Source organism: Phacochoerus africanus, chromosome 6 (genome assembly GCF_016906955.1).
Source record: "Phacochoerus africanus isolate WHEZ1 chromosome 6, ROS_Pafr_v1, whole genome shotgun sequence".
Taxonomy (NCBI): domain Eukaryota; kingdom Metazoa; phylum Chordata; class Mammalia; order Artiodactyla; family Suidae; genus Phacochoerus; species Phacochoerus africanus.
This window is the reverse complement of record NC_062549.1, coordinates 105,362,927-105,375,938: the sequence shown is the minus strand read 5'-3', so window position 1 is coordinate 105,375,938 and position 13,012 is coordinate 105,362,927. Positions and strand designations below refer to the sequence as shown.

Sequence of the window (13,012 nt, the reverse complement as noted above, 5' to 3'; positions counted from 1 at the left end):
TCGTGTCGCCCAACCTTTATTTTAGGAGTATTTCTTGAACCTTCACTGGCTGCCAGCCAGAGTCCTTTTGCATTTCCTCTTCATATCCAGTCCTGGTGGAGGTGAGCAAGAGTCCTTATCTCCACTTTAAAGAGGACAGAATTGAGACACAAGGGAGAGCCTGTGACTGGCCCAGGATCACATGCCAGCCAGGGGCAGAGCCAGGATTCAAACTCCGGTCTTTGGTCTGCATGAGAGGGCCATTTCCACAACCCATTTTCCCACTGAGGTCTCCACATGCCTAACGAGCCGCTGCATCTTCTTGCTCAAGTTTGTGCTTGATATCTGAGCACCCGGTGGTGTAAAACTTCGATGCAAGAGAAGCAGGGCTAGGGGCACTGGGAGACAGGTGGGAGAATGGGGGCTGGGGGGCCTTCCTGCCTTCTAACCTGCAGCTGAGCCGCACCCCCACAGCCAGTGACTTCCCTAAGTGTGGCCAGGAGTCTCCTTGAGATGGACCCAAATAAAGAAGAGGGCCCTGGCGCCGTGAGAGCTGTGACTCTTTCACTGCCACACGGCCTTGGACCCTGAGATCCCACGACCCCCCCCCCGCCCAGGGCTCAGGCTGGCCCAGGTTTCCCACGGTGAGCCAGAGGCCTCTGGGAATCACATCCTCATGGGAGGGGAAGCTGGTGCCTCTGTTTTCCTCCTTCCCAGGCGGGGAGCGGGGGTTGGGGGGGGGCTTGCTGGGAGTGAGGCTGCACCAGCCCTGGGGGGCCAGCTTCAGCCCAGTCGCAACCATGTCGGGAGCCAGGGCCTGTCTGGCAGAGGCACGTGGGTGCCTGATCCAGCAGTGGCCCCAGAGTAACAGGCCCACAGCGTGCTGTTCTGCCTCTACCCGCTGTGTCCTCCTGACCCCTCCTCAGGGCTGGCAGTGCTTGTTCCTTAGAGGCACCGGGGGACCCTCTCTGCTTCCACACCACGTGCAGTTACGGGACCCAGGCTCTTGCTCCAGGGACAGGCCTGAGCTGGGGGAGCCCAGCTGTTCGGTCCGGTCCTGCTGCTGTTGCTTCTGTGGCAGGTGACACAGGTAAACAGGCATCACCCAGCTTGGAGGCTGTGTTTGGAGTTGGAAGACCCTGCACAGGTCACTTAACCTCTCTGGGCTTCTATCTCCCTCACCTGAAAGTGGAGAAAACAGCTCCGCCTCCATTACCTTGGGGGCCTTGCTGGTAATATTGATATTATTGTTATCACGTGACGCACTTGCAGAAAGAGAATGCAAAGATTTTCTTTGTCTTCTTTCTTTCCCATGCCATCGACATTTTATTCATTTGAAGTGTTCTTTGCCACACCCTTCATTAATGGGAGGGATTCATTTTGTCATTGGGCAGGAGGATGCTGAGTGCCCAAAAGCCAGGGCCGGGTACTGGGACACAAAGGGGTGGAGGGCTGTCACCTGAGAGGTCCCCTCTCAGAAAGACCCACTCAGTACCCTTGGGCGTCTCAGAAATTGGCGGCATGCCATTTGAACCCAGGCCCCCTGGGAGTCTCGAGAGGACAGACATGGTTGAGCCCTTCCCTGGCACGTTTGAGTGAGAAATCCGCTAAGAAAAGGGGACATTGTGTGGGCACCTGAGTCCCAAGATGGCACCTGAGACATCAGGTCCCCCTGCCCCTGCAGACCACAGCCCTCCTTCTCTGCTCTTCCCAGCTCTCAGGGCCCAGAATTGCTGGAAAAGTCAAATGGTACGCTTCTGTGATGGAGAGGAGTGTAGGTGGTGGTTGCAGAGCCCGAGCTTGGGACTGGACTGCCTGGGTTCGAGTCCCACCACTGATTAACCACCTGACCTGGGATATTATTTGACTATAGCTTCGTCTCTTCATCTGCACATCGGGGAAGACAGGATGATAAAGACAGCACTTATTACATACAACCACAGGGCTGCCGTGAAGATAAAATATCAAGATTAAATTGATGTTTACGTGCTTGGGTTTAGCACTTAACAAGAACCCAAGGTTACATTGCATGCGTCAAATTGAAATTTGGAAGCTCCGTTAAACAGACAGCGTTCCTGTTGGAGATAACTGGGCCCCAACACATTTTGCAAGAACTCAAGGCAGTGGAAACTCGGTAGGAACAAGGGCTTGGAGAGGTTCACTGGGGCCCCTCATTGGCTGTGTTCCATACGCGGGGCAGACAGCAGCGCGGCCATGCGTTTCCAGCTCGTTCATGCTAATATCACCAGTGCCTGGGAGGATATCCATCCAGCATGCGCTCATGTAGAAACGCCGCCTGGTGACCCGTTCATCGAGTGTTATAAAGAAGACGTCAGCCTGATGCAGACACGTCTGGGGGCGGCGGGGGAGACGCGTTCATTTTCACACCTGTCACATGGCAACGCCAGTGCGGTTCTGAGAGCAAGAGCGGAGCGCAGGCTGCGGAAGAGGAAGCCGGGCACCGGGCAAGACCAGAGAGCCAGAAATGTCCTTCCCAGCCAGGCCTGCCTGCAGGGGCAGCGGGGATGAGAGCTCACCGCAGAAGAGACGACGCGATTATGCTCAGAGGCAGAGAGCTGACACTGCCTGCCATCCCTGAACACGAGCTCTCGGCTGGGAATGTCGGATCCGCTGGGAGAGTCCTTGGGACACCCGGGTCACCAGGATAGACCTTTGTTATTGCTTCTGCTCTATAATCATAGGTTCCCAATCTGGGCACGGCAAAGGAAGTTTGACTTTTCTTCCTTGATTGGGCGCCCAAGCTTGCAGGTGGCTTCTCTTTGCCCCCTGGCTTTCCTTGTCTCCAGCTCTCTCTGCTCCCTCCGCCCCATTCATGGCAGCAGCCTTGTGCATGCACTCTCAGAGCCTGCAGCTGACTGGGGCACCCTGGGGAGGGGGACAGGGGTGGTCTTAGTGGACAGGGCACAGAGGAGCCAGTGAGAAATCCAAGCCCTTGTGTCCACGGTGGCTCTAACCATGTGATCTCAAGCAGGCCATTGAACTTTGGGTCTTTCAAATGTCAGAGGTGCACTGAGTGGTAAAGGACAGCAGAAAGGAAGACAGGCAGGCTAAATGATCCCTCTGGCGTCCTCAGGGGTAATAACTCTGAGCATCAGGCAGACAGGTCTGCAGCCGGACCTTGTGGTTCAGGGTGTGGCTGGGGAGCCAGACAGCCCTCAACTTAATGCCAGCTCCACTGCGTCCCAGCAAGTCAGCTTCTCTGGGCTTCAGCTTCACCCGGGGTAAAATGGGGATAAAACTAGCACCTCCCACATGGGGTTGTCAGGTACCACGAGCATACCCTAAGTGACCATCGGCATCACTAGAATCATAAGGAATTCAGAGGTCAAGAAAGCCTGAATCTTGGCTTGGATCGGCAAGTGATTTGGGCAGGTCATTGAACCCTTAAGACTCACGTTTTCCGTCTGAAGCTGGTATGATAAGTATCACACATATGTCACAGGGGAGCTTTGGGGACCACACAGAACCATCGCCAGAAAGCTCACAGCACAGTTCCTCTAGACTGTTAGCTCTTTAAAGAGAGCTGTATTCTTTTCCTGGATGTATGACCTGATTTCTTTGGTGAGGGGATAGGGGTTTGGTTGGGGCACTGGGCCACATGCAGCTTGTTAGCAAGAGCAAAGAATGACGGCCTGGGTAGGAATGAAATTCCTAGTCCTGCGGCCAGGCCCCAGTGCCCCGGGTTATACATCAGTCACCTGCAGGTAATGACGGACGAGCTGCAGAGTCAGGGACTTTCACCGAAAAGCCTTTCCCTTGCCCAGCCCCAAGCGGGCTGGCGCCCCACTTCTCAGAGGAAAGATGCTATGAGTTCCCCCCCCCCGCCCCACCCCCAGTGCATTTCTTCCAGCTTCCTAGTAACAAGCCCCAGCTTGGGCTCATGTGGGGCAAGACAAAGCTTCGGGCCCAGGGATGTTTGCATAGGGAGGAGGAGGAAGTAGTTTCAGGAGCTTGATTCATTACAGCAGCAGCAATCTCAGTCAAACAGGTTCCTGCAACTTCTCGGAGGCCTCTTTGTTCCATTGTTCCGGAGAGCCAGACAGGCCTCCCCACAGTCCTGGGAGGGGGCAGGTGAGGTGGGGAAGGAAGCCCCTTGGAGTCTGGCCAGCAGGCTGCTGCTGATGGCAATTTCATCTCTGTTCACACACTAGGGACCCAATTCTGTTTGATTATAGCTTATAAACCTTTGGCAGCTGGCTTCCTTTGCTATTTTCTTCTCCAGCGGCAGAGGGGTGGCCAGAATCTGTGGGAAAAAGCTGGAAACATACTGATATTTTTTTTGGACACAGGCTAGATTTTCTTGAAGAATTTTTCCAAATCTGCAAGTCAATGATGGGAAAACTGCGACGTCAGTGGACAATCCAAAAATTTAATAGAAAAGGGGGAAGGAAGCTTTCAGATAATCTGAAGCATACATTGGCTTTTGATGCAATGGACTATTATTTGGCCTTAAGAATGAATGAATTACTGATATGTGTCCACATACAGGTGACTGTTGAAAAAATGCTGAGTGAAAGATGTCAGGCACAAACGGCCGCATGCTACTTGATTCCATTTGTATGAAATCCAGAAGAGTCAACTCCATAGAGACAGAAAGTCCATTAGGTGGTTGCGGGGGACGGGGGAGTAGGAGTGGCTGCTAAGAAGTGTGGGATTTCCTTTTGAGGTGATGAAAATGCTCTGGAATTAGGCAGTGGTGATGTTTGCACAACTTTGTGACTATACTAAAACCGCTGAATTGCACACTTAAAAAGGAATCTTATGTATGTAGGTTATTTCTCCATTTTTAAAATTGCACGATAGAAACATTTGGGTTTCGGTTTGTAAGAAACTACAGAGGCGGAGAGCGTGTTGCCAAACCCAAAACAAACAGACAAACATAAAACGCTTCACGGTCTGACCAGAGAGTAGAGTTGAGCTGGGTCTTGGTTAGTCATCTGCCTATCGAATCCTCTGTCGTCAGGCAATTATTTATTGGGCACCTGCTATGTATCAAGGCATTTGCAAGAACCAGGTAGGTACTGATGAAGGCGACAGTCTACCTCCCCTTCATGGCCCCCCACTAGCTCATCGTGCCCTCTTGGGCCATCTGTTTAACTTCTCTGACCCTCTGTGTCCTCATTGGTCCCTATGAATGTATAATGCTGAGGTCCCAGGCAAATACCATACAATTGTATCTTACCTGGAGCAGTGGTTTCTAAACTTGCCTCAGAGCCCTGTGAACTGACAGGTGTCTGAAGGTCCTGTGTCAGCCACCTGCAGGGGGCTTTGTCCTTGTGTTCCCTGCACTCTCTGGTTGGGAACCCCTGCCCGGTCACCTCATAGCCCGAAGCCTGGCTGCTTAGCCGTCCTAAAGGAAGTTCCCTGCCTTCTCTGGTTGCATTCTAGGCTGTCCCAGGTCTTCCAAAATATACTTTGGAATCTCCACTTATACTTTCTTTGGGGCCCTTTATTCACAGAGCACTGCTGAAGGGACCCCGTATTTTACCATCTGCAAAATTAATTTTTCCTGCATGTCAGCCTCCACTGGTGTTAAAAGGAGGGAAGCCAGGAAAATCTTGTCCAAGTTTCACAATAAAACAAAGTCACACATCCATTTATAGGGTCATTTTTCATTTTGGAAATAAGCTGCTTGTTTCGCCCAGTTGTCATTATTTGGGGGAATATTTTTTAAGCCATTTCCTAAGCCCAGACAATATTTTGCAGACCAAAGTGTACCTTACTGTTATTTTAAGGTAGCTTTGGGGTTCATATACACCAGATCACAAAATCGGTAAATGAATTTTAAATGTGAACAGAAGCTTACACACACACACACACACACACACACACACACACACACACGAGTAAACCCAGGATACTTTATCATCCTCCTCAGTACTTGGCGGGTCTTTCTAGTTGGGCAGCCAAATCAAATGAGGTGCACATTCTCATAGCTTTGTGCACAAAGTGGAGGCGCACCTAACATCCAACCACCAGGGGGCGCTCGATACCCTGAGGTTGCAGAAGACCGGAAGTGAGAGGAGAATGGGTGAGGGCTGATAAAGGTGAGAGGCCAGTTCTGGCTTAAGGTTCCTACCTGGGTCACTCCTCTCTGCAAAGGCCACAATGTGGATCCCGTTCAAATCATCTTCCTGGGGGAGAAGAGAATCAGAGGTTACTCTCCTCGGTGGAGAGATAGCAAGGAGTGAGTGAGGGACGGACTCAGAGGCTGGAATGGAAATGCGAGGCGGTGGAGGGCGGTGGACGCAGGGGCACAGGAGAGCCGAGCAGGACACACATTCGGGAAGGGAAGACTGATGGGCCGCCGGAGCAATGTGTGGACTTTGAGCAATGGGTTTGCAAGACAGGAAAACACCCGTACACACAGATACTAGCACTAAAGGGGCCTCACGCCGGTGATCTGGCGGGTCCAGGAGAGCAGCAGTAAAAGGCAAAATGAGGAAGAATATGAGTCTGGTTCATCAGGAGCTCTGAGCGCAACAAGAGATCTGAACACAGCTCCGTGATTGCGCATGTCAGACAGTGCTTCAAGGATTCACTGCCAGAAATATAATCAGCGCTATACCATCTTATGAAAACTTCCGAATGCTGCTGACAGATCCTGAAACTGTCCCCCCAAACAGGCAGCCGACCGGACCCTATGAGGCACGTTAGGAGGTGGGTCTGTTTGTTTACAAAAGAATCAGAGAAGCATAATGCTTCTCTGTTAAGACAACTCTTCGGGAAGAAGCAGAACCTGCGTGGTCAGTAGGGGGCGCCTTGCCGACTCTGATATCCAGGTTGTTTCCTTGGGCTTCCTTCCTGCTCTGGAACCAAAGCTTGCCCACGCAGGACAGGTCATGAGAGTGGGCAGCTAGCGGAAGAGTCTGGAATTTGGAGTTAGGGGAGGTTGAGGGTGCGACGGTAAAAGTGAGTCATGCGCACTCACGGTGGTTGTGGAGGTTGGGATGAGAAAAGGAATCTAGACAGAGTGTTTTGAATCCATGAGCGAGCGAGCGGCATTGGAGGTTTCTATGTCCTGCACAGAAAGGACCAAATAGGTGCCTTATGTCTCCTCTGCATTGATTATTTCTGCGTAAGGAGAAGTGAGAGCTTGGAGGGACTCCTCTTGGGAGAAAGGTGATCCTCAGGAGGCCTGGAGAGGGAGATGTGTGAGAAGGAGCCACCGGGGATAAATCTCAGTGGATGTGATTATCACTGACACCGGCAGAGGGCTTCACTGGGTGCCCTGAATGTCATAGCCGAATCACCCTATGGGATAAAAACTCCAGGCCTTCTCAACCCTCCCACAATCTCCGTTTCCATTGCAATTGATTTTAATGCTGGTGCAATCCTATCTAAATGCTAATTTTTCCCCCTTTGAGTTCGGAATGGACAAAAACCACCAAATATTCTAAGCGAGATTAAATGGAAAATATTATTAAAAACAAGAGAGTGGGCACTGCCCTTGGTCAGATTCTCTGAGGAATTGAATTTTACAGACGTGTGTGTGTGTGTGTGTGTGCATGCGAACGCGTGTGAGTGCAGGTTTATTACACAAATCTGACAGCAACCAGAAGGGGAGTCTGAGGTTTCACTGTTTAACATTTGCTATTATCGCCATACAGACTATCCTGATCAGTTCTCATTAGGCTGCCCAGTGTCTCTGTCTCCTGCCATCACTTGAAAGTGAGCAGTATTAACTCTGGGAAGCAGGCTTCATTTCTGTGTGTCCTTCTAGAAGGCATTTGGAAATTGGTTTTAGAATTAAGAATCCATATGCGTTTGCTCAGAGGCTGTTTCTAATGTGGCTGTCACTCTCCCAGCCTGAGATGGTCCCTGGATGGAAAGCCATACGTAACCCAGAGAAAGAGCCTCTCTCTCTGTGGGTCAGCACACAAACCTGTATTGCACACCTGCAAAGAGGCAGGTGCTGCTCAGTGCCAGGTATTTTCAGTAAGAAACTCACAGAGCAAGAATCCATGGGCATGCTGGAAAATCAGGGTTACTCAGTGAGAATCCAGCATACGGGGGTGGGGGTGAGGGGGAGAAAGAAGTGAGCTGACCACCCACGGGCCTGAGAACACCCCTGGGCATTCTCTGCCCAGATCAGCCACTTTATCATTAGATTACATTGCCTTGGGAATAACCTTTTTAATTGCACAATCTCTCCTTAACTAGATCACAAGCTCTCTGAGGGAAGGGATTATGGCTTAAAATAATGATGATGATTAAAATGGTGACAATTATATCTGCCATTTGCCACCCTATATATCAGGACTTTGTAAATACATCACTTCTAAAATCTCAAATCAAAGTCTTATTTGTATTTAATGCTTAAAGAATTGAGTTCCTTGGAGTTCCCATCGTGGCTCAGAGGTTAATGAACCCAACTAGTATCCATGAGCACACAGGTTCAAACCCTGGCCTTGCTCAGTGAGTTAAGGATCTGGCGTTGCTGTGAGCTGTGGTATAGGTCTCAGATGCCGCTTGGATCTGGCGTGGCTGTGGCTGTGGTGTAGGACAGGAGCTGCAGATCTGAATTGACCCCTAGCCTGGGAACCTCCATATGCTATGGCTGTGGCCCTAAAAAGACAAAAAAAAAAAAAAATCGAGTGACCTACCTAAAGCCACAGAGATGGTACAGTGACATAACTGGGATTCAAGCCAGTTCTGTCTGGCTCCAAAACCCATGTCCCTTCTTTTTCACTGTAGGGGTCCAGCCTAAGACACTGCGTCATAAAAACTATTTTGGCTGAAGGCATTTGAATTCCTGAAATCCTTGATCTGCCTAAAAGCAGAGTTTTCCCAAAGAACTCAATTGTCATAACTCTGATCTTTTCTCAGACAGACATTATCACAAAACTATCATATCTGCCATCCGTTTTTCCTAAGGGCCCATTTATCTTCCCCCAAAAGCCATTTGTTCTCCCAGAAGTGCTCTGCTGCCCCCTTCTCCATTTCCCCGTTAAGATGGTATATAAGCCTCTCCCCGAGTCACATTTCGTTGTGAAGGCTTATGACTAGATAGCTAGTTAAATCTGTTTTTTTCTCTTGCGAATCTGTCTTTTGTCAGTTCAATTTGGAGGCCCTGAGAAATGAACCTAAGAGGGTAGATGAAACGTTTTCCTCCCAGACATCACAAGAGCAGAACGGGCTTCATAGGTTTATCACCCCCTCTGCAGACTTCCCAGAAAACGGTGAAAATGACTTCAGTTGAAAGAGGCCAAGAAGGGGCTTTTATACGAAGTGTCTGAGCACCAGATCCTGCAAAGAAGGGGACATATGGGAGTTACTTTGGTGACTACCTTCCTCTAGATTCCCTAGCTGTTTGTGTGCCCTCTGTCACAGCAGCCAGCATGCGGGGCTGGTGCCTTATTGTGGGGACTGTTTTATCTACTCCACCCTGAGTTCCTGAGGACAGGACAGCAATGTTTATTTTTATAACCTCCTTGCTTGTTGGAGTGGAATAGATTCTTCTTCATAGGTTCTTCTCAATGTCTATTGACTTAAAAAAAAGGGGGGGTGGTGGTATAGTGATAAAAATCTTACTACCGCTTGAAGAAAATGCAGATACCAAGGAGAAATGAAAGCAGTTGCCCACCAATCAGATATATTACCATTGTTCATATTTTACTGTTTCCTTCCAGTCTCTATTGAATGTTTGCTCTCGTGTTGAATGAAGAGATGCAAAGTGGGAGGAAAAAAGTGGTTAAAACTGTCAGACTCCCTAATGAAGGGACAATGGAGGGATGTCGGGTCTCACCTGGAGATCTCTGGCCTCCTCTAGGAAGCACTTTCCTATTGCAACCAAGGGAAGGTTCTTTTAGAAAGAATTCCTGACTCCCATTTCCATGGGCTTTTGCTGAGGACTCTGCTAGGATGAAGAGGAGGTGGGAAGGCGGAGTCTTGAAGCCGAAGGACTGGTCACCACTGGGTCTGGACCACCCTGCCCCACCCCATCCTTTTTTGAATATTAATATTCTACATAAATAATAAATATATAGCCATTTGATTCACACACAGCAAATATTTTTTCAGGAATAACAAGTTATATGTTTTCCATGATTTGCTGCTTTAAAAACCTGTACACTTGGGGAGGGAAGAAGGTCAGGCGTTGCTTTAGTTCCACCTCGTTTTCCTATTTTATTTAAATATCTTGCAATGTCTAAGGACGCGGGTGTTGAAGAGGGAGATTTTAAGTTCCTGAACTGGTCACTTTTTCCCCCATCATGTGTGGTTTAAGTTGCTGTGGCCAAGTAGCCCATGGAGAGGCTGCTCTGGGGGTGGGCTCTGGGGTTGGGGTGGGGCTAGGCAGCGGCTCCCCAGAGAGCCTCCTGGCAGGCTGGCTTCTGCTTTTCCTTTTTCAGCATGTGAAGATGATCCCGGGTGGCCTGTCCTGCCCTCCCTCCCTTGTTGGAGATTTGGATGAGGGGCTGGCTGGGTCTGACTGGGGCTTCTGGGGAATTCATGTGGGCATTCCATGATGGGGTGCTGAAAAGGAGTAAGCCAGCCTGGCTGCCCTTTTCTCTACCCAGTTAAGTTCAATACATACCCCTTTCCCAATCAGCAAACACTTGACTATATAATAACGTGGAAAATATTAGCCATCACTGTCATTTTATGGTACAGCAAAAGCTGTAGCCTAGTTATTACGTGAAAAGAAATCAGAGAATAGGTTCCAGTGAAGCCAAACAGCGAACGTTCTTTCTGAACATCTGCTTCCGATATGGCAGAGGAAGCATTTCTGCAGGGCTGTGTGGGAGTCTAGGGGCGTCTGATCAAAAGGAGGGGCAGGGAGTTCCTGCTGTGGCACAGTGGGTTAAGAATCCGACTGCAGTGGCTCAGGTAGCAGTGGAAGCGCTAGTGCAATCCCTGGCTCAGCACAGTGGGTTAAAGGATCTAGACTTGCTGCGGCTGTGGCGTAGGTTGCAGCTGTGGCTTGGTTTCAGTGCCTGGCCTGGGAACTTCTATATGTCGTGAGTACAGCCATTAAAAAAGAGAGAGAGAGAGAGAGAGCGAGAGAGGTGGGGGGGCAGGACATCCCTCACTATGGTGGTGATTTGGGGTGTGATACTGCTGTGTCAGTGATGAAAGGCTGGAGAGAAGGCTTCTACAATTTTGCAGTCTCCCCCTTCTGGGAGACTAGATAATTGAGACTTCTCTCGAGGCATGAACAAAATAAAAAGAAGTAAAGATAAAGGCAGAGCAGCGCAGAGCAGTAACTATCATTCTCACTGTAAATTGGTACCTTGCGTCACGAAAGACAAAGAAAGACCAACAACCTATTCCAGATTAAAGACAACTAAAGAAACATAACACCCCAACACAAGCATTCGATCCAGGGTTGGATCCTGGGCCAGAACAAAGATAAATGTTTTCTCTTGCCATAAAGGACATTAGTGACAACTGGTCAATTTGAATGAAGTCCGTAGATGAGAGAGGAGACTTGTATTAGTGTTAATTTCCTGATTTTGTTGAGGGGACCGTGATTATGTAGGAGAAGGTTCTTGCTTTCAGAAAACTTCTGAAATATTTAGTAGCAAAGGGGAGTTGGGTCTGTCACATACTCTTGAACAGTTCAGAAAAAAAACCCGAAAAACAAAAACCTGCGTCTCTATCAAGAGCACACGATAAAGCAAAGGTGGTAAAATGTTAACATTTGGGGAATCTGGGTAAAGACATTCATGGAATTCATTATACTGTTTCCAATAGGTCTGAAATTATTTTATTGACATGAAAATACTTTAAAAAGGAATATTATTTTAAAAGCACTGTTATGCTCCTTTTGTTATTTTTAAGTGTACTGACAAGACCTCCTAAAGATTAAATTTTTGAAAGGTTTAAATGTTGGGGAAATATATTTCTGTTGGGCTGTGCTGATCTTAAATAATGCACTGTTCTAGACTGGATTATTTGTGTTCGGTGTGAAATGTTTGTTCTACCTTCGAATGGCCAAAGAAGCTACATGCCAGTAAAACAGAAAGTGTCAAGTTACCCCAAGTTCTGCTCCTCTGTCACTTGAGACGCTGCACTAGAGAATTTGTAAATACATACTTCCACGTTAATCCCCTCCTCCTTCTCCCACCCTCTGCCAAAATGTTGCCTTATGAGGATGTGGCCCACGCGAGGAAAGGAAGAAAATGTGAGATCGGGCTCCAGATGGTCTAAATTCAAGTCCTAAGATCTAGGGCTTATTCACTATATATCCTTGAGTGACTACTTTCATCTGTATGATTGTCAGTTACCCCGTGAAGCTAAACTACTATTTGTTTTATATCACTTTCTAGAACTGCTGAGGGAGCCAAGTAAAGGGGTGCAGGACATACTTTGAAAAATGCTCCCCAGACGTTAGTTGTTCATGTTTACAGAATTTCGTGTAAAGCCGGGGTGGAGTTGGAGGTGTATTTCCAAGACCCTTTTTATAATACAATTTGACAGCCTTACCTGTTGTCTATGACACAGACCTAGCAGAAAATCTGACTCAGTGTTTTCTAGTGTCTTGAGCTGATCGTTAGAAAAACAGCTACCATGCTATAATTGAATACCTGCCACGTTCTGGGTTCCTCACACCGTCTGTCCTTACAAAAAGCCTGATTTTATTTTAATTTATTTTTTTATTTTTTTTGTCTTTTTAAGGCCGCACCCATGCCACATGGAGGTTCCCAGGCTAGGGGTCTAATTGAAGCTGTAGCCGCCAGCCTATGCCAGAGCCACAGCAATGCCAGATCCGAGCCATGTCTGAAACCTACACCACAGCTCACGGCAATGCCGGATCCTTAACCCACTGAGCGAGGCCAGGGATCAAGCCTGCAACCTCATGGTTCCTAGTCGGATTCGTTTCCGCTGTGCCATGATAGGAACTCCCCAAAATCCTGATTTTAGAGAAGTTAAGGTGCAGAAAGACCACGTGACTTGATGCAACTACTAAGTGCCAGATTCTGGACTTGAGCCCAAGTCTGTATGAAACTCATGGTCTGAGTGCCTTGCGCTGTGTGACCTTGGATCACTGGCAGCCAGGGAATGAAAG

The 13,012-nt window shown here is 48.7% G+C and overlaps 1 protein-coding gene across 1 annotated transcript in view; it reads right to left on the bottom strand.

The window, feature by feature from the left end:
- CASQ2 (calsequestrin 2) overlaps positions 1 to 13,012 on the bottom strand; it is a 65,741-nt gene that overhangs the window by 9,704 nt on the left and 43,025 nt on the right. The window contains exon 8 of the mRNA XM_047784927.1: positions 6,080 to 6,134. Within this exon, the coding sequence (XP_047640883.1) occupies positions 6,080 to 6,134 (55 nt within the window). The remainder of the gene's footprint in view (positions 1 to 6,079; positions 6,135 to 13,012) is intronic.